Source organism: Macrobrachium nipponense, chromosome 7, assembly GCF_015104395.2.
Source record: "Macrobrachium nipponense isolate FS-2020 chromosome 7, ASM1510439v2, whole genome shotgun sequence".
In the NCBI taxonomy this organism is placed as follows: Eukaryota; Metazoa; Arthropoda; class Malacostraca; order Decapoda; family Palaemonidae; genus Macrobrachium; species Macrobrachium nipponense.
Genome location: NC_061109.1, coordinates 84863538 through 84888449, shown reverse-complemented (window position 1 = coordinate 84888449; position 24912 = coordinate 84863538). Strand labels below are relative to the sequence as shown.

General features: G+C 41.6%; 1 protein-coding gene across 1 annotated transcript in view; it reads left to right on the top strand.

The window, feature by feature from the left end:
* Positions 1-13973: 13973 nt before the first annotated feature.
* Positions 13974-24912, top strand: part of LOC135217710 (F-BAR domain only protein 2-like) — a 69910-nt gene continuing 58971 nt past the window's right edge. The window contains exons 1-2 of the mRNA XM_064253699.1: positions 13974-14077; positions 20686-20777. Coding sequence (XP_064109769.1) covers positions 14048-14077; positions 20686-20777 — 122 coding nt within the window. The 5' untranslated portion in view covers positions 13974-14047. The remainder of the gene's footprint in view (positions 14078-20685; positions 20778-24912) is intronic.

Below are 24912 nucleotides of genomic sequence, written 5' to 3'. Positions count from 1 at the left end.
TCAAATAATATATGAAAATGAAAAAGAATACTGCTCTTGCGTTCACTTTCATACAAATTAAAGGGCTCGTGCTGCGAGCATTCGCGCCCTCGGCCCTGAGCGCACAGGGCAAAATATAAATGAAAAAGAGTACTGTACTTACAAGTTTCACTTTCACAATTCACCCAGAAATAAACGACTCGGCACGAGCGCGCTCCCGCCCTCGCCACCGAGAATATTATTCACGAGGATCAACTTCAGGAAAAGAGCGGAAACCACCGCATCTACGGCGATACCTCCATTTCTTGACCCATAATTTATTTAATTAATGAAAATGAAAACAGAGTACTTACAATTTCATTTTCAAACCAAACAAACCAGTAGTTAAAAAAGTTAAGTATATCTTAGTTTAACCAGACCACTGAGCTGATTAACAGCTCTCCTAGGGCTGGCCCGAAGGATTAGATATTTTTACATGGCTAGGAACCAATTGGTCACCTAGCAACGGGACCTACAGCTTATTGTGGGATCCGAACCACATTATATCGAGAAATGAATTTCCATCACCAGAAATAAATTCCTCTAATTCCGCGTTGGCAGAGACAAACCAGTAGTGGAAAACACAATATAAATAAAGCATACTACGATGAAGCGGGCAGAGAGCGATGGCGAACAACGTCCTCACACACCACGGCCAAAAGCAAAAGTGATTCTTCACCTCCCAGGCACGCAGCGCGCGCACTGTCGGACAAGCAGTTAACTACCGTTCTCCCTTGTTCGAAGCTTACAACCGTTCCAGCTGCCGCTAGCTACTTCCTATTGTTAAAGGACCGAGGGTTTGTATTGCGTATCGGAACAAACGCAATTGTAAACTAAAACTTTTATATTCTAGTAATATTCAATCATTTACCTTCATTTGGCAACAAATTGGAAGTCTCTAGCACAATATTTCGATTTATGGTGAATTTATAAAAAAAAAAAAACTTTTTCCTTACGTCCGCGCGGTAACTCTTCCGAAAAAAATCATAAATTTTTTCGTGCGATTGTCGTAATGTTTACATCATTTTAAATTAGCCGTTACATAAAGTTTTATATATGAAAATGAGCGCAATTTCATGTAGAATACAACCAAAAAGAATTAAAGGTTGCAGCTTTTCTCATTTTCGAAATATTTGCATATAAATAACGATAAATAGAAAAAAACCACGTTTGGTCAACTTTGACTCTACCGAAATAGTCGAAAAACGCAATTGTAAGCTAAAACTCTTACATTTTAGTAATATTCAGTCATTTATCTTCATTTTGAAACAAATTCGAAGTCTCTTGCACAATATTTAGATTTATGGTTTATTTTAAAAAAACATTCCTTCCCTCCGCGTGTGGATTCTCTGCCGCAAATCTCCGAAATGCGTACGTCGCATTATCGTTATATAGGCTCCGTTTCATATTAGGCGTTTCATAGTTTTATATATGAATATGTGTGCAATTTCATGTAGAATACAATAAAAAATAATTGAAGGTTTTAGCTTTTTTCATTTCTGAAATATTTGCATATAAAAAAAAATATAAAAAAAATTCTACATTCGGTCAACTTTAACTCTTCCGAAATGGTCAGAAACTGCAATTTTAGCTAAAAATCTTACAATATAGTAATATTCAATCATTTATCTTCATTTTGAAACAAATTGGAAGTCTCTAGAACAATATTTAGATTTATGGTGAATTTTTGAAAAAACATTTTTTATGTCCGTGCGTTACGAATTCACGCATCATTTTGTGATAATATTTTCTCTGTGTTGCTTTAATCGTTTTACAATGTGTTATATACCAAAATGATTACAATTTAGTGTACAATACAAAGAAAAAAATTAACTCGTTAACTTCAACTATTTTGCTCACAGCGCGATTTGAATACAATTATATATGAAATTTTGTTTTCACATTCTATCATATCGCATTATTTATATATGATAATTATATTTTTTTCATTTCTGATGGTTGCATACTAAACTTCAGGCAATGACAAAAAAAGGAGCCAAAAATGAACTCTTAATCTTGAAAACTAAGCGCGCTGTGATTTTTTGAAAAAAATATTTTTTTCCGCTTCGGCGCTCACTCCGAGACCACCTCGGCATACAGGAGACGATTTTTATTATACCCCTTCGGCGTAAGAGGGCTAGGGTAGGCTTCCCAAGTTCGGCTAGGGTTGATAAAACCAACTGTACAATTGCATTTTCCCCAGCTAGTTTTTATTGGTTACTGGTCTGATACACCTTCCATGAAATTTAGTTTAAAAGTGTTATACTATATGTTGCAGTTAAGTATTTCTACGGAAGCAATCCGCGGTGGCCTAGAGTCTAACTATGGCAATTGACGTTTTCCTATACCGTTATATGTTCCTTACTGAACAAGAATTTAAAGTAATATTTATTCGGACGACTGTAATTAATCCCCAGGGGCCAGTACTAAACACGGCAAAATACATTGGACCTCCCAATCCCTAATGGATGTCGTATCCGCGGTTACAATCGTTGCAGTTCGTGCGGAACTATTCTTTAGAATTACCCTGCAAGAAACGTAACCACGGATACGACATCCGCTAGGGATTTGGGGCGTCCAATGTATTTCGCCGTTTAGTACTGGTCCCTGGGGGTTAATTACAGTCGTCCGAATAAATATTACTTTCAATTCTTGTTCAGTAGGTAAAACTGCATAGAAAAACCGCAACTGCCATAGTCTGGGCCGCCGTGGATAGGTATGTTGCAGTTATATACAAAAAACAAAAACAAAAAATGCCCAAAAACCCTATATAGGTAGGTAGGTAGTAGCTAGTAGTATTAGGTACCTACCGAAAGTCTAGGCCTGGCAACTTCATTCAAGCCTAAACTTTTCCATTGACATTCGAAACAAAGGCACAATTGCCAATGAAATTGCACTAAACGGGAATTTAAGTTAATTCTTACATAATAAATTGAATTCAGACAAATTAAAACCAACCATACACTTAAATCACAATGGGATCACGAAACCAACTTGGCATAAGAGACAAACAATCAGCAATTGAATATGACTGAGGAGTGGGGAGGGAGGTTCATGGGGATGGAGACGAGACGTACGGATAATGGTTTCCTGCCAAGGATTCTAAAACGTCAAATAAAATGGAAACGATTTTCGTAATTCAATAGTTTTGTTTCCCTTCTTTTTTTCCCCTTACCGCATACTTATTCTTAGTAGGTGAGGAATATTTCGTATTCTACAGAGAACAATATTTCACGAAACCTTCTGAAAGAAATGAAAAACAAAAGATAGCTACTACCTATTGTAATACACGAATAAATTTCTCGCTGGACGAGTGGTTTTCGCGCTCGGGTGCTAATGCGGTGGCCCGAAGTTCGAATCCCGATTTGGCCAACGCGGAATCAGACGAAATTAGCTATTTCTGATGATAGAAATTCATTTCACGATATAGTGTGGTTCGGATCCCACAATAAGCTGCAGGTCCCGTTGCTATAGGTGACCAATTGGTTCCTAGCCACGTAAAAATATCGAACCCTTCGGGCCAGCCCTAGGAGAGCTGTTAATCAGCTCAGTTGTCTGGTTAAACTAAGATGTACTTAACTTTGCAGTTTGCAATGCACGAAAGCAATTTCCGAAAAGGAGTGGCTAACTAGCCATAACCTCTAAATATACCTGGTGAGTTTATGTAAAAATTGACTCATTAATAACCAAAGATTGAAAAATTAATTAGTTTAATTTAAAATGGCTCAATATTATATATATATATATATATATATATATATATATATATATTATGTGTGTGTGTGTGTGTGTTGTATATATATATATATATATATATATATCTATATATATATTATATATATATATATATATATATATTATATATGTGTGTGTGTGTGTGTGTGTGTGTATGTGTACGATATTCTGGGGTTGTTTTTACAGCAAGTCGCTAATATCCATTTAAAAACAGGTGGTAGGTACCCAGAGATGCTCCGTGGACTTATTGGAGCAAAAATAATTTACGAGGCAGTTTATCTACGTTTATCATGTCACGTTTCAGATTCGTCGAGCAGAATTTTCCTTCATAAAAAAACGGGAGAACTTGTGGTTTTATTTTTGTGCAATGCAGATTCTAGCTCTGTTAAAAAAAAAAAAAAAAAACATAAACGAAATAGTCTCCTCACAACCTGTTGTGTAATGTTGTTGGCATTTTTTTTTCTTTTGTGATCGTATAAACTATACATTTTTGGAAACCTTATGACACAAGGATTTTATAAAACACTGTTGCTAAATCTTCCTGGATCATCTTGGCGGCCATCTTGTATTTTGAAAAATGGCGGTTTACCAAACTAAGTTTTCAGCTGTAAGGCTGTCTTTTTAGTCTTTATATACACATTCATTTATAATATCATTATTTTTAAACTTAATTAACACTATTTTGATTATTGTATAAGTTTTGTAATATTTAATTAAAAAAATGCGTATCTAAAACTTTTGATATCGAGCATTATCCTAATACAATTGTTGCGATAGGTTATAGCTATAATATATGTATATACACCACAATATTAGATCAATCGCTATCTCTGTCAAGTAAACAGGAGTACATATTACGCCTTCTTTAAACAATAACTGTGTAATTGTATAGATAGGATTACATAGATACAAAAACATCAATACTTGAGTAGTATAACTAATGTTCTTACATTTTCATGCTTATAATCAAACATTTACCAACATCACTTATAACTTTGAAGATACAGATCAGATGAAGATATAACAACAATCGTATTAAAGATACAGACATGCAAGGCATGTTAACTTGCTATAACTGGATATTCAGTTATCTTACTTGGACATCTGCCTCGCTCAGATCATTCAGAGGTACTGACAATGGATGAAACATCTCTGGTTATTTACACAATTACTTGAACACTGACACATTTTTGTTCTGTACAAGGCAGGTTCACAGCAGCACATGAGCACCTTTTGATTGCACAGTTTGCTTGAAGTAGCCTGTGACCCGTCACCCAATGGGTCTAACAGATTCTGTTGGGCTACGATCTGATGCCTGACCTTAAATTATTGTTTGGCTGGCATCAGCACCCGTACCTACATCAAACATTTGAATTCACATATATTTTGCAAGCGTTTATAAACTTTCTGGATGTTAACACCAGTCATTTCTAATAGCCCTCTCACACTTTCCATCTAGCACTCTTTAGATTTTACTTTTCCCGGGCCTCTGTATGCCCTTGAACTCACCCTTCTAAATCATGCAGTCTCTCTCTGTATGACCAGATCATTTCAGAACACTCAGATGTATCTTGTCATCTATGCTGAACCTTTTACCTTTTTTTTTAGCATAATCACCACATCACTCACCATTTAAATTCGTCTCACATTACATACACTATGCCTAGTACAGCTTCTCTCCTTTATCTTTCACTCATTTTCATCATACACTTCACTTCCATGAAGGGCAGGGGTGGTTTCCTCAGCTGTCCTTCCATACATTTCCACTCTGAATTCCACGGACAACTCGTGTCTCCTCCTAGTCAAGAGTTTCCATTATTCCACCACCCTCATTAATGTTCAATTCTTATCTTTCTGATTTTCACTCTTGCTCACAGTTACTGTTAACTTTCTCCTTTCGTAAACCTTTTACAATTTTTTGCTAGTTCTTCATAACCCCAGTCAGCATTGTATCGTATAGAAACATCAGCCATTACATGCTCCATTCACCCCCTTCTCCCATATTATTATCTTCATGATTTGCTGTGCTACTTACCTAAATTAACGGCCTTTGCAATAAATGAGTGAAGTATTGCATCATTTCGTCTACAAAGATGTTGAACAGACACTGAGACATGATACACCCTTGTCTGGTATGAACACTAACACCAAAACCAGTCACTCTCCAGTCTTTTGATTCCATTATAAAAACTGCTGATTGTTATTATGTTAACGGGGCAAGTTGATTTTAGTGCGTCTGTGTAATATATTCTATATGGTTAGGTTGTAAGGACAACGCTTTATCCACAAATTCCTCTGTGCATATTTTTACAATCGCGTTGTTCTTACTTCCATCCTTGAGAGCGTTCAGCGGGCTTTCCGCCAATGTATATATCATATAAGATCATGTTTTGTATGCTTTTATATTCTAAGTTATATGTCTCACAAGAAACACAAATTGGCTATTGCCAACCCATTTTTACTCTCTCGCTGGTTGGATACCACATCTCCACCCGCAGGCTGTATATTTGAATTTCCTTTACTTGTATTAAAAATCAGCACACTTCTACCTGCCTCTTTGTCCACTCCTCACAACTGGTGACCTCCCGGTTTAGAAGGTGACCCAAGCAGTTTTGGCTAAGCCATTAAGGGACTAACTACCACCGCTCACCTTCAGAGATCTTTAGCGGACTCACACGGCGCCTCAGTTTAGATCTCTGAAAGCTCCTACCACGGATAAAACCAACGCCTCTAACGGACTAGATATGGCATACCTTCCCCAGGTGTGTTCAAGCATTCCTCAAACGGTTTGGCCCGCCATTTACGACTTCTGTCGACCATTCTGTGAGAGTGGACAATGGAAGCAGACAGTTCCGCGCGAGAAACCCAGGCCTCCTCTGCCTCAATGCCAGCTTCGTGCACAGCCGCCGCTCAGGATGTCAAGCTGCCCCCTTTTGCAACAGAGGACCCAAGCGCCTGGTTCATCCGAGCTGAAGGGCAATTCCAGCTCACGGGACTCTCTGACAAAGTGGTGCAGGCTGACCTCGTCATATCAGTCCTGCCGACAGATGTATATAATTGAATAACCCCCTAGCTGACTGGACGGGTACAGACCAAACCAGTCGCACTCGACGAACTGAAGAAAAGACTTGTGAGAGCCTACTCCACTCCCGTCATGGAGAGACCTGCCCGTGCCCTCGACCTCGTCACAAACCCGATGTGAGGTGCCGACACAGAGGATGCTTGGGACGCGGTGATGGGCCTCCTCTGCCTGCCTGACGTAGGTCCCGACAGGAAGAAGATGGAGATCTGCCTGGGTCGCGAAATATTCCTTCAGCAACTCAAGCCAGATGTCCGAGGACAGCTAACCAGCGCATGTATCTTCCCCGATGACGAACTCATGGAGAAAGCTAAAAAGCTAACACTATCGAATAAGGCTGCGAAGCTCGCTGCTCCCCGATCTTCCATATGCCTAGCAGTGGAGGAGGAAAAAGAAGACGACCCAACACAGGAGATCAGCACTGTGACCCAGAGGAAGACCTCCCACCCACAGCAGGGCGAAAACTCCTGGTGCTACTACCACCGGAATTTCGGAAGGCACTCTAGGAGATACGAAAGCCCCTGCACCTTCCAACATTCAAAAAACGGCGACGGCAGACAAAACCAAAGTCACCTATGGCAGCGGCCTTGTCGGAACCACACACCGTAGGATTTTATGTCCGCAACGCAATATCCAGCCGGAGGATGCTGGTAGACACCAGGGCGATGCATTCAATATCCCGCCGTCAGTTGAAGACCGCAGCCACGGGCCTGACAGCCCAACCGCCCTCATCACTGCAAACAGGACCCCCATCCACTCTACAGCACGAAGTCCCTCGAAATCTCCATCTTGGGGCCCAACTATGTCTGGCCCTTCACCATCGCAGATGTCAGGGTTCCACTAGTGGGGGGGGACTTCCTGGCACATAACGGCCTCCTGGTTGACGTAGGCCGCAAGTGCCTCCTCGACACGGGGACATGCCGTTCCCTACCACTCGCAGCCGGCCCTGGCGCCCCCACAATTTGCACCATCGCCCCCCACAAGTACTGTAACCTCCTGCAGGAGTTCCCCGAAGTCTTCAACCCAGAACTTCGTCAGGTAGCCGGAGCGCCGCCCAAACACGGAAATATTACCACCACGGTGCCCCCGATGCACATAAAGTTCCGACAACTCCCTCCAGGCTGCAAAAAGGGCGTTCTCGGAAATGGAACGAATGGGTATCTGCCGGAAAGCATCAAGCCCTTGGGCCTCGCCCCCTCCACATGGTACAGAATCCTGACGGCACCTGGAGGCCCTGCAGAGACCAATGAGACTTAACCTCGATACGATCCCCGATCACTACCCCTTGCCAAACATGCAGGACTTAACTGGGGCCCTCCATAGAGCAAAAATCTTCACAAAACTGGATCTTTTAAAATCTTACTTTCAGATTCTGGTACATCCCGAGGACATTCCCAAGACCGCCATCATCACGCCTTTTGGCTCCTATGTCTTCCATTACTCCACCTCCGGCTTGAGAAACACAGGGGCCACCTTCCAGCGCCTAATGGACAGCATCCTGGGGGACCTGCCCTTCTGCGTCTGCTACGTCGACGATATTTTTATTTTTTCCAGATCCCTGGAGGAGCACCTACACCATGTCCGAGCGGTTCTGAAACACCTGCAGGAAAACGGGTTCATCATCCGATTTGACAAGTGCACCTTCGGCGCCGAGAGGGTGGAATTCCTCGGACATGAGATCTCCGCAGCAGGCGTGCACCCCATGACCTCAAAGGTGGACACAGTGCAGAAGTTCCCAACCACAACTACAGTCAAGGCCCTGCAAGAATTCATCGGAATGGTGAATTACTACTGCCGGTTTATCCCCGACATCGCCTGCACCATGTCCCCTCTAACACAGGTCCTGAAGGGCAAACCAAAGAACCTGACATGGGAGGCAGAGCAGGTGCAGGCCTTCCCCAACACGAAGATGGCCCTTGCCAGGGCCACCACCTTGGCCCACCAGGACCCCGCTGCGCCCTTCCGCCTCACAACTGATACCAGTAACGTCGCTTGCAGGGCCGTCCTCGAGCAGATGGTCCAGGGCATTCCCCAACTGCTCGCCTTCTACAGTAGAAAACTGTCGCCCGCCGAGACAAGATACAGCACGTTCGACCGTGAGCTCCTGGTTGTGTACCAAGCAGTGTGCCACTTCCGCTACCTCCTCGAGGGCACCCCCTTCACCATCAAGACAGACCACCGCCCCTTGGTGCACGCCTTCACCAAGGGGGGTGACGCCTGGTCAGCAAGACAACAGAGGCACCTGGGAGCCATCGCTGAGTTCAGCTGCACAATCGTCCTCGGCGAGAAAAACCCCGTGGCTGACGCCCTCTTGAGGATAGAGATCAATGCCATCCACCTCGGGATCGATTATGAAGACCTCGGCCGGGAACAGGCCGCCGACCCACAGACTGCCACATATAGCACAGCCCTCACCTCCCTCAAGTGGGAGGACGTGCCCTTCAGACCCACAGGCACGACGCTCCTCTGCGACACCAGCACGGGTCGCCCCGCCTGCTGATCCCAGCCTCCCGCAGGAGGGCCATATTCGACATTATACATGGACTCTCACACCCCTCGGGCCGGACGACAATGCACCTCCTAATGGAGAAGTTCGTCTGGCACGGAATTCGGAAGGACTCTCGAAAGTAGGCCAGGAATTGCGTCCTGTGCCAATCAAGAAAAATAGGCCGGCACACAGAATCGGGCGTGGGGAGTTCCCTCAGCCGAAACGAAGATTCTGCCACATTCATGCAGACGTCGTGGGTCCCCTGCCCCCGTCCGAAGGCACCAGATACCTCCTGACGGATAATCGACCGTTCCACCAGGTGGCCAGAGGCGACGCCAATGTCGGATGCAACCACCAAAGCATGCACTGAAGCCCTTCTCGCCAGCTGGATCAGCCTATTCTGAGTACCTGATGATATCACAACGGACCGCAGACCTGTTTTCCTGTCAGAGTTGTGGACCTCCTTGGCCTGCCTGATGGGGACTTCACTCCACGCCACCACCGCCTACAACCTGGCAGCTAACGGCATGGTGGAAAGAGTCCACTGATCGCTCAAGGAATCCCTAATGGCGCACTGTACCGGCGAGGACTGGAAGAGTCAACTACCGTGGGTCCTCCTCGGCCTCTGGACCGCCCCTCGGGCGAACAGCGAAGCATCACCTACGGAGAAGGTATACGGGGAACCATTGGCAGTCCCAGGTGAGTTCTTCCCAACCAACGCCGATGACGCAGACATCTCCATCGCCAGACTTCGGGAATCCGCCGGAAAATTCACACCCTGCATCAAGACCTTCTCTGACAGAACCAAAAACTTCCTTCCGAAGACCCTATCTTCCTGCAAACACGTCTTCATCAGGGATGTCGCCTGCCGCTGAAGAGGCCCCTTCCACGTCCTCCGACAAGGCATACTTCATCTCCATAAATGGTCATGAGGATTGGGTCATGATCGACCGACTGAAACCAGTTGTAGCCGCAACCGACCTCGGAAGACGGTCGAACCCCACAAGGATCACCCCAGGGGAGGCATCCCATCTCAAAAAAACCCCAACGACTCTGAGGCCGAGGATCTACTGAAGCAGCTGGTCTCGCGCGCCCCGAGGCCGCCTCCACCATCCCACACGCTTCCGCGAATAGCAATCAGAAGCTCACCAAATCATCCAACAATTACACCCTAATTATTGTCTTGGGTTGGGGGGGGGGGAGTATTTGTAAGGACAACGCTTTATCCGCAAATTCCCCTGTACACATTTCTACAATAGCGTTGTTCTTACTTTCCACCAATGTATATAGTATCATATAAGATCATGTTTTGTATGCTTTTATATTCTAAAGACTGGTTTACACTTAAGCACTTTCGTGGATGCAGGCTGTCACAGTGTGGGATCGCTGGAAACCGTTACAAACCGCACTATAAACGCACCAAAAGCGCGCTGCCTCGCTGGCGGGGCCAGGCGATGACCGATAAAGCCACTCGGATTTTAAATCATTTCAAATTTTTGAGCGGCGTCTGGTGGGTTGATGAAGTCGCACAAGGCCGTATGCGGTGTAGCGCAGCCTCGCAACAAAAGAGGTAAGAACCTGCACGGTGCCGTGCCACACCGCACCACAACCCACGTGGTGTGATATGGTGCAATGTAGTACCACCCGCGAGGGAGTGCTATGGCGTGATGTTACCGTGCCGTGCGGTGCCCTTACGGCGCCTTCATACACGATTAATAAATGGCGCGCACGTGTTCGGGGCATGCAGCGTATTACGGCGTCTCCCTAGGTAGATTTTTTTTAGGTGAACCTCAATACTTTTTTTTCTCTTTTATTAAGAAATATTACTTTACAAAATTATATTTTACAATTTTGTATATACATTATAAGATCTATGTATAATATAAAAATATTACAATTTATTATTTTTCTAAATGTTTTTAAATTAGAAACATACTGATTCGTGAAAATTTTGTTAACATTAGACTTAAATCTATAATATTTACATTAGATGTATTTAACAGTCTATTCTTTATACATTTAATAATTTGCTGGTCAGTACTTATTCCCAAATATCTTGCCATCCATATACTTGAAATAAAATTTGCTATTATTACCATTGCTGTATTTTCTTCCCTTTTTGAGTTTGCTTCAAAATCTAGTTTTAAAATCCTTAACCTGTTATTAGTTTTTAATTTGCAACATTTTCTAAGCAATTCGAATACCCAGGACAACAAATTCTTAACCAAAGGACAGATATAGTATACCATATGCAAATTAGTTTCTATGCATCCACAACCGCATTCCTTAACATCTTTTATTTTCATCATGGCTATAAAACTTCATGAACATAATTAAACAAAATTTCTCTACTTTTATTTTCTACATATTTATTATTTACATGTTCCCAAATTAGTTTTCCAGTAGAATAGTGGATACAATTTTTCAATATTTGGAACGTATTCACTGTTTTTCATTTAATGTTCATATACCACTTTCGTATTTATCTGTGGATAAGAGGTCATCTTATTAGCACTTCGTAATATATTTATCATACTTTCATAAAAACTAGGTGTAAAAATAGTGCAATCCTGATGTTGGCATTCATTTTCTATAAGTAGGTTGCTCTGACTTTACAATAATAAATAATCACTTGGTAACCAAAACAACGATCTTTTAAACATTTTAGAAATGTACTTAACATGATTGACTTCGCTTTGCACTGAATATCCATAATTCCACAACCACCTCTTAATTTTGACAAAAACATAGGTCGATTGGATGGAAGGTTGCCGCTCATTCTGGGAAGGATAAAAAGGGCCGGACAGACCACGGGGGCATCATTCGCGCACTGACAGCCTGTCGACAATGTATAAATAAATAGAATTTTATTTTTTTAATAATAAATTATTTTTTAGTTATTTTTTTAATATTAAACGATTTTGTACATTTTAAATCATTCATAATGTTTCTTTTTGTAATAAATATGTTGAAATACTGACTTGCATTTACATTTCCTTATTGATGCTTCATATGTCATGACAATATATATGATGATATGATTGGGTGAAATTAAATTGAAAAATGAAAAAGCATGGCCATAAAGAATAATAACATGAAGAAATATAACAGGAAATCTAACATGAAATATGATATATGAAATAAATAGAACTCGGAAAATAACTTGAACTAGAAAATGAAATGTAACATGAAATAAATATGGCCATCAAATGATATAATAACATACAAGGTAAAGAACAATAATAATGAGAACATGATCAAATGAACATGAACACATACAACTATGATAATGAAAATAATTAACATTGACTGGACAAAGTTATTAACAGGGGAACAATGAAAAATCAGTAACAGACTAAAGACATATTGACCTCAGTTGATAATATATGATATTTGCAGTTGGAAATGTTATGGTATAACCAAGTCCCAATTCCTTTTCTTACATTCTATACTTTTCATGTTCATTTTCTTACGTTCTATGCTTTTCATGTTCATTTTTTTTCATTCTATGCTTTTCATGTTCATTTTCTTACCATCTATGCTTTTCATGTTCATTTTCTTACATTCTATGCTTTTCATGTTCATTTTCTTACTTTCTATGCTTTTCATGTTCATTTTCTTACTTTCTATGCTTTACATGTGTATCATTTGCTTCCCATTTGTCTCATTATTATGAATTATGTTATTATTACTCCGAAACAACACCGCAACCCACCGCTACACGGAGTAACAAAGCAGCAAGAGCGCATGGCCTGGCATAGCAACAACGACCATAACACCGCTCCAACTCTGCGCCAACTCCGTAGGACTCCGCTAGGCACCGCAGGAACACGCCGTGAGGTGCCCGTAACCCCACCGCCCGGGTCCGCCCCACGCCGCCAAATAACGGTCATTTTTTCTCCCAACCGCGTCAATTTTGTAACGGTTTCTTGCGGTCCCACCCCCGTAACAGCCCGCAACACGAAAGTGCGTAAGTGTAAACCTACCTTAAGTTATATGTCTCGTAAGAAACACAAATCGGCTATCGCCGACCCATTTTTACTCTCTCGCTGGTCGGGATACCACATTTCCGCCCGCACGCTGTATATTTGAATTTCCTTAATCCTTTACCTGCAATTTACGGGCTGCTCTGTGAGCAAGAGCCCGTGGCTGACACAAGGTCAGCTAATCAAAATCAAAAACAACAGTTACCTGCAAATTGCAATAGAAATCAGTACACTTCTACCTGCCTCTTTGTCCACTCCTCACAAGGTCTTCTTCTTTCCTAGATGGTTAGGTCATGGGCATTTAAATTTTAATTATTGACTGCCATAGTTTCAAACAATCTAGCCAGTAAAAATCACATGGAGCTTCAAAAAATGTAATCTAAATTTCGATCATAATGGGGAAGGATAAACTGCATAAAAAAACACCCAAGACAGAGCAACGTACAGCTTCCCCTTGAGAGATATAATTGCGTTGATATAGCCGTAATGTAATCCTCCAACTTGCAGATCTATATCCACGACTATAAAAACTTTGAAAGTTCTCCGAAAGAGGATAAAGATGACGTTCACAGGTATAAAATGAAAAAGAAAAAGCACGCTTTCCCCTCAATGACATTTTAAACCTTGGCGGGGCGGCCGTCTCGCCAAGTCTCGTAAAATCGCGCGCTAAGTGTCGCCATATTGGGCCGTTTGTTATGATGTGGGCCGAAGCACTTGTCAACAATTAGGGGTGTTAACGCCATGGCCGTAGACTTCTGCGACTATTTTTGGGTAGGATTATCGAGGTTATGCCATGCACACGCGCGAGAATGAACGTAGAATAGATTAGAGAGAAGCATGCTTTCTTTCTTCGTCCCATCTGACGGAAGACAGTTGCCTTTGGTTACTACACTTTACTACTCGTCAGCTGATCCACCCACTTGAGACACCACCGCTTCAATTCGGTCAAATAAAACTGTCACTACACGACTTTCTCACGTCAGCTCGTCGCTATTTGTCTTGTATTATCCTTCTCGGTGATTTCTGTCACGTTTGGGATGTTTCAAGGCGAAATATTAAAGTCAAAGGGGCTAAATTTCGTCGGCTTTGGAAAGCATACTAAGTAGTCTCCCTCGGTACTCCTAGCTAAATTACTACGAGGTGTAACCAACCCATCTGTCTTGCTTAACTAATGTCTAGTATATCTCGTGGTCAGTAAGCTCGACTTTGACTGATTTAAAATGAAAAAAATAAAATATTCTTATAGACTGACTTAGGCAAGGTTAAGGATGAAATAGGTAGTAAAGTAGTACCGTAGCCTACCCATTAGGTAGCTACTTACCCAGCATGTGATCCCCGTAAGGCAGTACTAGCAGGTAGTGCCGTCAGTGCACCACATTCAGTGCACTGTAGGTTCTTTGCAACGTCCTTTCGTCCCCTAGCTGCAACTGCTTTCATTCCTCTTGCTGTACCTCCGTTCATATTAGGTACTACTACTATATTCTCCTTCTTCAATCTAGCCTAGCCTATATTCTCTTTCTTCCATCTTATTGTCCATCCTTTATTAACAATTGTTTCATAGTAATGCAACTGCTTTGAGGTTTTCCTCCAGTTACACCTTTCAAACCTTTTCACCGTCAATTTCCGTTTCAGTGCTGAATAGCCTTAGTTGCCCCAGTGCTTGGCATTATGCCAAAATACTTTAAATCAAATTTAGCATATGATCATTTTCATCAATTTTTTTCTCGACTGTGCAGCTACCACTAGGTAGGTATTGCATACCTATCCTATTTCTGACAATTAATATCGTTGTAACCAACTCTGTTTTGTTTCTTCAGATCCTGATGCATAAGCATATATACCTAGTATAATTATTTAGGGACCTCTGTAGGGAACTAGGATTATAGAGGGGAACGATCAGTAATACGTACCTAAGTAACCTAAATTGGGTAATTTTACTGAAAAGTTCTGTGGGGCGCTGTGTTTAATACTTTTCCCTTGGGGATGAACATGGAAACATGTTTATGATAGTAGATTCGTCAAATTATCTCCTCTGTTTTACTTTATATAGTATATTACCCTTTTCTTTATTGTTCAGTTCAGAAATTTTATTAATCAACCCTAAATGATATCTCTGTGCAGAGCTCTTTTGTAGAACTATCATAAATTGCACATACTGGAATGGTGTATGATACCTAAACCACACGATAAACAGTTGGAGTAATATTTGGTTTGTTATTAATTTAAGTGAGTACAAAAATGTCACAAAGTTATTTACAAGACTGAATTGTAGCTGCTCTACTGTCCATAACTGGGCTTTACCAGACTTGAAGGAAGAGGACCTCTACCCATACACCCCCATCCCCTACGCAACCTTACTTAGAATACTGTAAATTCTAAAAAAAAAAAAAAAAAAAAAAAATTCAACCTAACCTTATTTCCCTTAATTAACCTAATCCAGGGTCAGAGTAATGTCTGAGTGGACTTTCCCCTCCCTCCCATCTTAACCTGAGCCATTGCCTTTTAGTATATGGCCAGAATATTTTCCAGCATGAATTGGGAATTGTTTGTGAAATTTGTTAACAAAATGGTTAATTGGTAGTAGGTGGGGACAACAGATTTATGCTGCTTTCTACTGCTTGCTTATTTGTTACCGCTATTTCATCTTCTGCTTGACATGTACCTATAGGTGTTTGAGTCTTGTTTTCATAATGACCTTAGACAAGAAAAGTGACCATACGAGACAAGAAGGATAAGAGCTGGTGTGTGATCAATTTATGTCTTTTATGCTGTTGGATCACCACTATTTTGCTCATTCCGGTTATGCTGTTGGATCACCACTATTTTGCTCATTCCGGTTTCCCCTGAGAAGGTGTGCTGGGTGGAGAGCTACGCAGAGGAGGCTCATCAACAAACTGAGGAAGGCCAAGAAACATTTGCCAGTGTCTTTAGAGGAGAATACTTCTTTGACCCCACCAGATCTTTTATGGGATATCAGCAGTGATTTAGCCATCCCTTAGTATTCCTGAAGACCCATCATTTGCCACCTAAGCTTTAGCCCCAGCTAAGGGTTTCCCTGCTCTTGTCTGCTGTTATTTTTCTGCTAAGTAGCCAAACTTGGTTGATCCTTCTTTAATGATTATCTTGGCAGCAGTAGATACTTTTGCTTTATTGAAGACAGTTCCCTTCAGCAGTGTTGTCTGTACCTGCCTTGACCTGTTCTCTTGTGGTTAGAGTAAGACCTTTTCTGCTGTCACTTTTTCCACCCATAGGAAGGGAAAGTATCTTCTGTAGGTAAGGGTATTTTTTGTTTTTTTGTATAGTACTTGAAACTCAGTATCTTCCTGTTCCTCCCCAGACTTTCTTGAGTTGTACTTAAGTAGAGATATGTGAGTCAGCATTGCCTCATTGCTTGGCACACGTATGATCTAAAGTTATACGCATGGAAATACAAGCTATTGAATTATATATATTCTCATTGTGAGGAGGAATTGGTTGTTGAAACCTGGTAAGAAGGTGCTTAACTGATGGTGTACGAGGGATGATGTTGGGGCATACAGTATCTTCATTTACCTGCAGTCACTAAGCACTTTTTCTTCGACTGCTGTCTGATGATGATTTGCTCTGCTTTCCACTTCTCCAACCCAATATACAAACCTGCGGTCCTTTATGTTAGGAATTACTATCAGCGAAGGCTGGAAAGTGGCCGCCTCCTCACCTCCCTCTTTGAGGGCTTCCTGGCCTAAGAAGAGGAAGGTAGCTTTTCCACTCCCTAAAGATCCCGATGATCATCTGACAAAATTTGGAAATTCCTAGGAGTTTCTGGCACTCTCCAGGAGAATGTTCTGGTTTTCTATGATTTCCAACCACTCAGGCAAGACAGACATTCCTGATAATCGTTATTACAAGAATTCGGTATCTCGCTGAGCGCTTGACTTCCTAGAATTTTCAAGTGCTCGCCGAGTGCTTTGTTTCATCTGTTTCCGAGCACTTAGGCGAGACATGGCTCTCCAATTATTTATTTTACAAATAATGGGATTACGTATTTGTCTTACAAGATGCGGAAATTTCTGTGAGCGCACGAATTCTTACAAATTCTGACACTCGTCAAGTGCTAGCTATCAGGAGTGCTAGGATAGTGAAACAAGCCTTTACCAATACAGAGGAGTTCGCTCTTCAATCTGGTTTTGGTTTATGCAGAGCATGAGCACCTGGGTGAATGGTCAAGTCCTGTCCTTGTGTCTTGGACCTTAGGGTCCGAACACATAGGACAGCAGAAACAGAATCCCTCTTTATTCTTCTTTGAGCTGCGGCCTTGAAAGAGAACTGTTGATTGGGAAGAAGTGATAGTTCTTTGCTGATGATTACCACTCACAATTATGTGGTGATGATTGCTCAGCTCACTCGACTTGGCCAGCCCTGCTCTGCCAAGTCTGAGTGCTTGGCTCTGCCAAATGAATCTCTCTGCTCTTGATCAGTGTGGTTCCTTGCCATGGCAAAGCACCCTCCTTTCCTGTGTTGCTGTCCTGATGTCATCTTGTTGAACTATCGGGTTCCAAAGAAAGGGGTCTGTGTCTTCGTCACCAGCTAACGCCTCCTCACCTCCCTCGTCAAAGGCTTCCCAGCCTAAGAGGAGGAAGGTAGCTTCTTGACCCCTTAAGTCAGTTGCACTGCCCGGGTAGTAGGCACATATCTGCAAGTTAGTTCTTCTGGTGTGTGGCCGAGATGAATAGTACCTTCTCTTAATTAAGCTGAAACTCAGGACAATCCTTTCGGGCCTCCCAAGAGTTTCCGGTTTTGATTTTGAGGCTAGTGGTTTGGCAACAACAACACAGGGTGGGTGTTATCACCAAGCTAGAGGGTTTCTTTGCTTCTCATTTCAGTTAACATGCAGGTGCTTAAGTGTATCTGTAGTGCACTCGATAGCTCTCTTAAGCTGAATGTATTCCAGCATGGAATGTACTACCAGGTAACTCAGCCTATGGAGTCTTCTCACTAAGATTTTGTTTGTCTTGGTATTGTTTCTCCTCTGTCGAGGGTTTACCAATTTGAATCTCTGTCCGGCCACCACAGGCTTAGGTCTTTGGTTGGCTCTGAATTCTTATGTATGGTTCATGTCTCGAGCTCCAAATTTGCTATTGTGAGAATCACCAAAGATATTTCTCATTAGACTCATTATCATATTTCTTTTTACCCCAAAGTATTCCAGAAGTCTGTTAGTCTTCTGCTTTGGCGCAAATTAACCCATAGGCCACTGCGATGGTTCAGAATGATTTTTCAAACAAATACTGTGGTTTTTGTCCTCTATACATTTTTCTAATTCATAAAGTGTTCAACTACTAGTTATTCAACCCGAATTGGAATGAATGTTGGAAGACTTTGCTTGCCCTGATATTGATGCTATCAGGGTAAGGAAAAGAGTTCCTCCCTGAACCAACCTTCGCAGTGTCAAGAAGCTGTTCGTGCAGGCTGTACATCCTGTGTTTTACATGCCTAAAGACTTCCAGCTCTCATTGCAGGCACAGGTTTTATTGCCATCCCAGGGACCTCAGGCCTCTGGACATCACTTGACTCTTCTTAGGACGTGCGAGCCTTTACAAGAATCATCAGAGTTTTTGTTTTTCAAGGATGCATCCTCTCTCTCTTTGGCATTGACGAAGAGGATAGATGCCTTGGATGTTGAAATGTTCAGCATCTGCTTTGACCAGTTTGAATCCTTCATGATCCCCTATGCCTTGGTCTTTGTAATTGTTGATCCAGATCAATCATTACTTTGTCCTATTGATGGGTCGCTGTACTGCAGTTTCGACACCTTACACTGGATGTCGATTTCCTTTCTCCACTACCGACTCGGCAATAGAGAAGTGTCTAAGGACATGGCTTCCATATTTGAATATTTTCCTAGCCTAATTTTTTCTACACTCAATAATCATTCAAGCTACCCTCCAGTTCGCATTCCTCAGTTCTATTTTAATCCAGCTTGAGACTTTGAACAACACCACAACAAGACTTACAACCCCTAAATTCCCATAAGACAGAGAGGTCTCTCTCCTATCCTACCAAAACTCCAGATCCATGTCGCCTCTACCCCTCCCTGTTTTGTTTACCTTTTACGCCATCGCCATCTTGTCTTCTATGACATCACAATGCATCTTAAGTACATTAATACATTTTTTTAAATAAAACACGTTTACCATACATTGAACAATGCCCAGCTTTCACCAACACAGAATATAAAAATAGAATAACTGACTAAACTGATATACAATCATCTTCGAGTTCTGCGGACAGCTACACATGCACACACTCCTGGAGAACGCACAGTGCCGGTGGCTTTGTCCTTCCATCGCATTCTGAAAATAGATGTAGTCCCATTATGACCACATAATGTCTTTCTTCCTTTGGGTTGTTTGCCCACAGGCCCTTGGAATACTTTTTATCTGGACCTGTGGTGGATACTCAACAAGGTGTGGTTGTTTACCTGCTCCTTCAAGAGGACAAGTTGCATCTCACCTATGGTGTGCAGTTCTAGAGGTAAGAAGGATGCGAGAGTGGCTGGTCTCTTCTTCCTCCTCCTCATCCTTCTACTTCTCTTCCTTCAGGTTGAGAATAGGACTTGAACTTACACTTGCTGGTCGAGCATTATATGCGGTAAGCCAACACATCAAGTTTCCTCTCTATTTTCTTATTTCTAGCAAGGGGAGGAAGGAAACCCAGGCAGTAAGGCAGGAATGTATTATATCTTTGCCCTAATGCTGCCTACTCATTACATTCTTCACTGCCTTTTTCATATGAGTTACAATTCCTCTCTCATTTTGAAAAGGCCTAGAGGTCTGACTTTTGATCTTTTATTTTATGCTCCAACCAATGTGACAGAGGCAGTTCTTATGCTCCGATCAAAGTGTCGGAGGCAGGGCACTCCTCCTCACTCTATTGACCAGGAGGAGTAGCCCAGGTGTGCTGAACTTCATTCAGTTCTAGTCTCTCACTCATATTCCTCCCTCTAACCAGTGAGTCTTCCTATTGTAAAGACTGAGGGTTTGTATATTGTGTAGTAACAAATCACGATTATTTAAAGTAAATTTATTTTTCCTAACTATACAAACCTGAGGTATCCCTGCCTACTGGATGGTTGTTACTGCCTAACCACCTTGTTTAAGAATTTTAATGTCCGTGTTCCAGCTTCAACATAAGTAATCTTTGTCGTAAGTAATTCCTATTGTAAAGGACCTCAGGTTTGAATAGTTAGGAAAAATACTATCTACTTTCAAAAATTGTGATTTTATTATAAAAATTTTATTTTTGGCAAGTGCACATTTGAAAAATCTAACCAAAAGTAAGAATGTCTTATAGTCATTCGATTTTTATAACTCCTTAAAGATTCTAACTTTAAATTTCAGGGGGAAGAACACAATGGCTGGAATGTGTTGTATCAGAATATGAAACAGGGCCAAACAGCCAGCAAGGAATTAGCAGAATTTTTTAAGGAAAGGTGAGTACTGTATTTATAACAAAAAGTTCCTTTATTTTAAATATTTTTGATACATATTTTATCCACCATGCTCTAAGGTCTATTTAGAGTGTCTTACTAGCAGAGTATATTCAGATATCGCTGTAAAGGAGAGGTGGGTAAATCCTATATATTTTGGCAATTTAGGGTTGCGCCTCTCCTATATATAATAACAAAATCCTTTGCTTACCTCATTGACTAGCTTAGATCTTGATTATCATTTCTTGCCTTTCTCTTTTTAGTGATTTAGTGTATACCCTGTAAGGGATAGGCATCAGTGTACCCCTTGTGGTGCAATTTATGCATTACTTAAGGTTATTCGCACAGTCCGTTAGGTCCTAAGCTGCAACCCCTTTTATTCCTTTTACTATATACGTACAGTGGTCCCCCCCGTATTCGCGGGGGATGCGTACCATACCCCCCCGTGAATAGAACCCACGAATGTTTGGAACCCCTATAAAAACACTAAAAACAGCCTATTTTGTTAGTTAAAACTCAAGAAAAACCCACTAATAATTTTTATACTTGGATTTTTTAATAGTTTTATCACAAAAAGTCCATTTTATGATGAAATTGATGAAAAAAAAAAAACCCAGGAATTTGTGGATATTTTTCATAGAAAAATACAGCAAATGTGCGAATTTTCCGCGAACAATGCGGGGAAACGTTCCCAAGAGAAATCCCTGAATGTGTGAGTCCGCGAATGAATACGGGGTGTCCACTGTACTCCATTCATATTTTCTATTATCTTACTTTCCACCTTCTAACAATTGGTTCATAGTTGTTCATACATGATATACAAACCCTCCTTATGAATCTTGCCCACTGAAGAGGCGTTTTTTGTTCAGGGATTAGTCTCCGCCGCTGCACGTCAAAGTTTGAGGGAGCCTTCCTTCAGTCCTCAACCTTCTTGCAGCAAATGATATAGTCCTGAGTATTTTTCTTCACTTGCTCGGCAAGGACACCATAGCCACTTTTCTTCATCTCATCGTTGGATCTCGTCGAGTGTTAAGCGCCCTACTTCTAGTGATTTTTGTCGTTCCTCTCCCTGGTGCTTTCTTTCAGGAAGCTCTTTTGTAGAGCACCCTGATCTGACAGAGCAGTCGGAAGCAATGGAAGCTCCCAGGCATCCTGAAGCACTTGGGCACCCTGATGTGGCCAGACGTCCCAAAGCATCCAAACGTCCTGAAGCACCCAGGCATCCTGAAGTGGCCTGGTGCCCTGAAGTACCCAAGCACCCTGTATTCTCAGAGCGCCATGATGTTGCCGAGCGCCATGGTCGATCCAACCGTGCTGTGGTTGTGAGTGGTTCTTCTGTAACTCACAAGCATGCTAATGAATCTATGAGACTTATGTCAACTGATTATAACTCAGCTGTTGATTTGCAGCCTTCTGTTTTCGATCCTTCTTTAGCGCTTCACAGAGTAAGTTGGATAGTATTCTATGATTTCTTCAGAAGCCTACGGTGCCTCTGGCACCTCCTACGAATCCAGTATTATCCCTGATTGTGTCCGATGAAGAGGAACCGGAACAAGAATCCACATCCTCTCCTTATGCTTCATTGCTGCAGTATTTATTACAGAATTTTCTGGAATTTTTTATCTCCAGCAATTCCTCCTCCCACGTCGTCATTCATGAAAGCAAGTTATTAACCATCGGATTCTGTGAAACTTCTGAAGATGGTTCTCTCTTCTTCGAAGAAAGCCTTCAGGGAAGTGGAGAACTGGCTTTCCAAGAAGGGGGAACAGGGGGAGGCATGGTTTAGTATTCCGCCTTCTCGTCTTCCGCACAGCAGGTACTATTTGTGTTACATGACCAGAGGAGCCCTCCTCCTTTGGAGTGGCTGCCACCACCCAAGGAGACTTCTCAGGTCTGATTGAAGCGGGTCACAGATCCTCACTAGCTTCAGCAATGGTGAAGCATCTATTTATCTATCTGTATATCCATTTCTCATTGTACCCTTTGGCTATGAATAGAGAGAGATAGAGAGGTGAGGGGGAAGGTAGAAATTGATTTGATCTGGGAGTGGCAACATCTACCCTTGTGGCCAGGAAATGTCAAATAATGTGACATATTTGACAGGTCTGCCCTCCTCCCCCTAGCCTCACAACTTCAAGGAAAAGATTCAGAGATGATTTTTATTTAAAATGTTTAAATAGCTTGCTATAGAAATCCATAAACATTGTAAGAACAGTGTATATTATTATTTTCTCTCTCTCTCTCTCTCTCTCTCTCTCTCTCTCTCTCTCTCTCTCTCTCTCTCTCTCTCTCTCTCTCTCTCTCTCTCTCTCTCTCTCTCTCTCTATCACAGTCCTCCAATTCGACTAGGTAGCATTTATAGTGTGGGGTTCCGGGTTGCATCCTGCCTCCTTACGAGTCCATCACTTTTCTTACTATGTGTGCCGTTTCTAGGATCACACTCTTCTGCATGAGGCCTGGAGCTAATTCGGCCTCTAGTTTTTCCAGATTCCTTTTCAGGGATCTTGGGATAGTGCCTAGTGTTCCTATGATTATGGGTACAATTTCCACTGGCATATCCCATATCCTTCTTATTTCTATTTTCAGGTCTTGATACTTATCCATTTTTTCCCTTTCTTTCTCTTCAACTCTGGCGTCCCACGGTATTGCGACATCAATGAGTGATACTTTCTTCTTGATTTTGTCAATCAACGTCACATCTGGTCTGTTTGCACTCATCACCCTATCTGTTCTGATACCATAGTCCCAGAGGATCTTTGCCTGATCGTTTTCTATCACTCCTTCAGGTTGGTGCTCGTACCACTTATTACTGCAAGGTAGCTGATGTTTCTTGCACAGGCTCCAGTGGAGGGCTTTTGCTACTGAATCATGCCTCTTTTTGTACTGGTTCTGTGCAAGTGCCGGAAATTCGCTTGCTATGTGGTTTATGGTTTCATTTTTCGTATTGCACTTCCTACATATGGGAGAGATGTTATTTCCATCTATCGTTCTTTGGATATATGTGGTTCCTAGGGCCTGATCTTGTGCCGCTGTTATCATTCCTTCAGTTTCCTTCTTGAGCTCTCCCCTCTGTAACCATTGCCATGTGTCATCGCTGGCCAGTTCTATTATTATTATTATTATTATTATTATTATTATTATTATTATTATTATTATTATTATTGCAGAACAAATAAACATACATACACATAAAACTTCTCTCATCTCAGAAAGAGAGAGAGAGATAGAGCGAGATTTGTGATAGGAAGGGAGAATGAAAGAGAGAGAGATAGAGAATTATTTTTTTTATTTATTTAATCATATTGAACTTAATATTTGAAAATTAGTAATAATTTTTTATCATGAAAATATTTAGTCATGAAAATAGCATCAAAAATACATTAATTATTGATATTTTGTGACAAAAATGTCAGTAAATTGCCAAATTTTTGTGAATAATGTATAGATAGGTTCCACATAAAAAAAATCTGCGAATAGGTGAGCACATGAATTTTGAGAATGCGAATATGGGGGTTTACTGTATACCGTACATGCTTTTTTCTAATATTTCTTAATATTTTAGTCTGCAGAATTACAATTACTATTGTAAATATAGAACTAAAACCAAAAACCAACAGCAATCCTTGGGTTTATTTATGAGAAAATATATAAAAGATGTATACAGTAGTGTATAAATTCCCCTGCGAAATCTCAAGTCGCTAATTCCCTCGTATCCTGGTCTGAGGTGTTAATGCTGCCATAAGTCAATTATGGCCCATTCAAATAATTTGACCATTTTTCCCCCATATTCATTCAAACTGTAGGTGTTTAAGTTCAAGAGTTATGTTATGCCACACATGATCATCCCAGGATGTAGGAGGGTTGAAAGTGCTTAAACAACATTTTTGTACATGAACTTCCCTGCCAGATATATACTTAGCTTATGTCTCTGACATCACGACAGAAAATTCAAAACTCGCGGCACACGCTACAGGTAGGTCAGGTGATCTACCTTACCCGCCGCTGGGTGGCGGGTGTAAGAACCAGTCCCCCTTTCTTCTTAGATTTTTTTCTGTCGCCGGCTAGGACACCTGTTGTTCAGTCATTACGATAGTTAGATTCTTTCTCGTTGCCGACGAATTGGATTATGGTGAAGTAC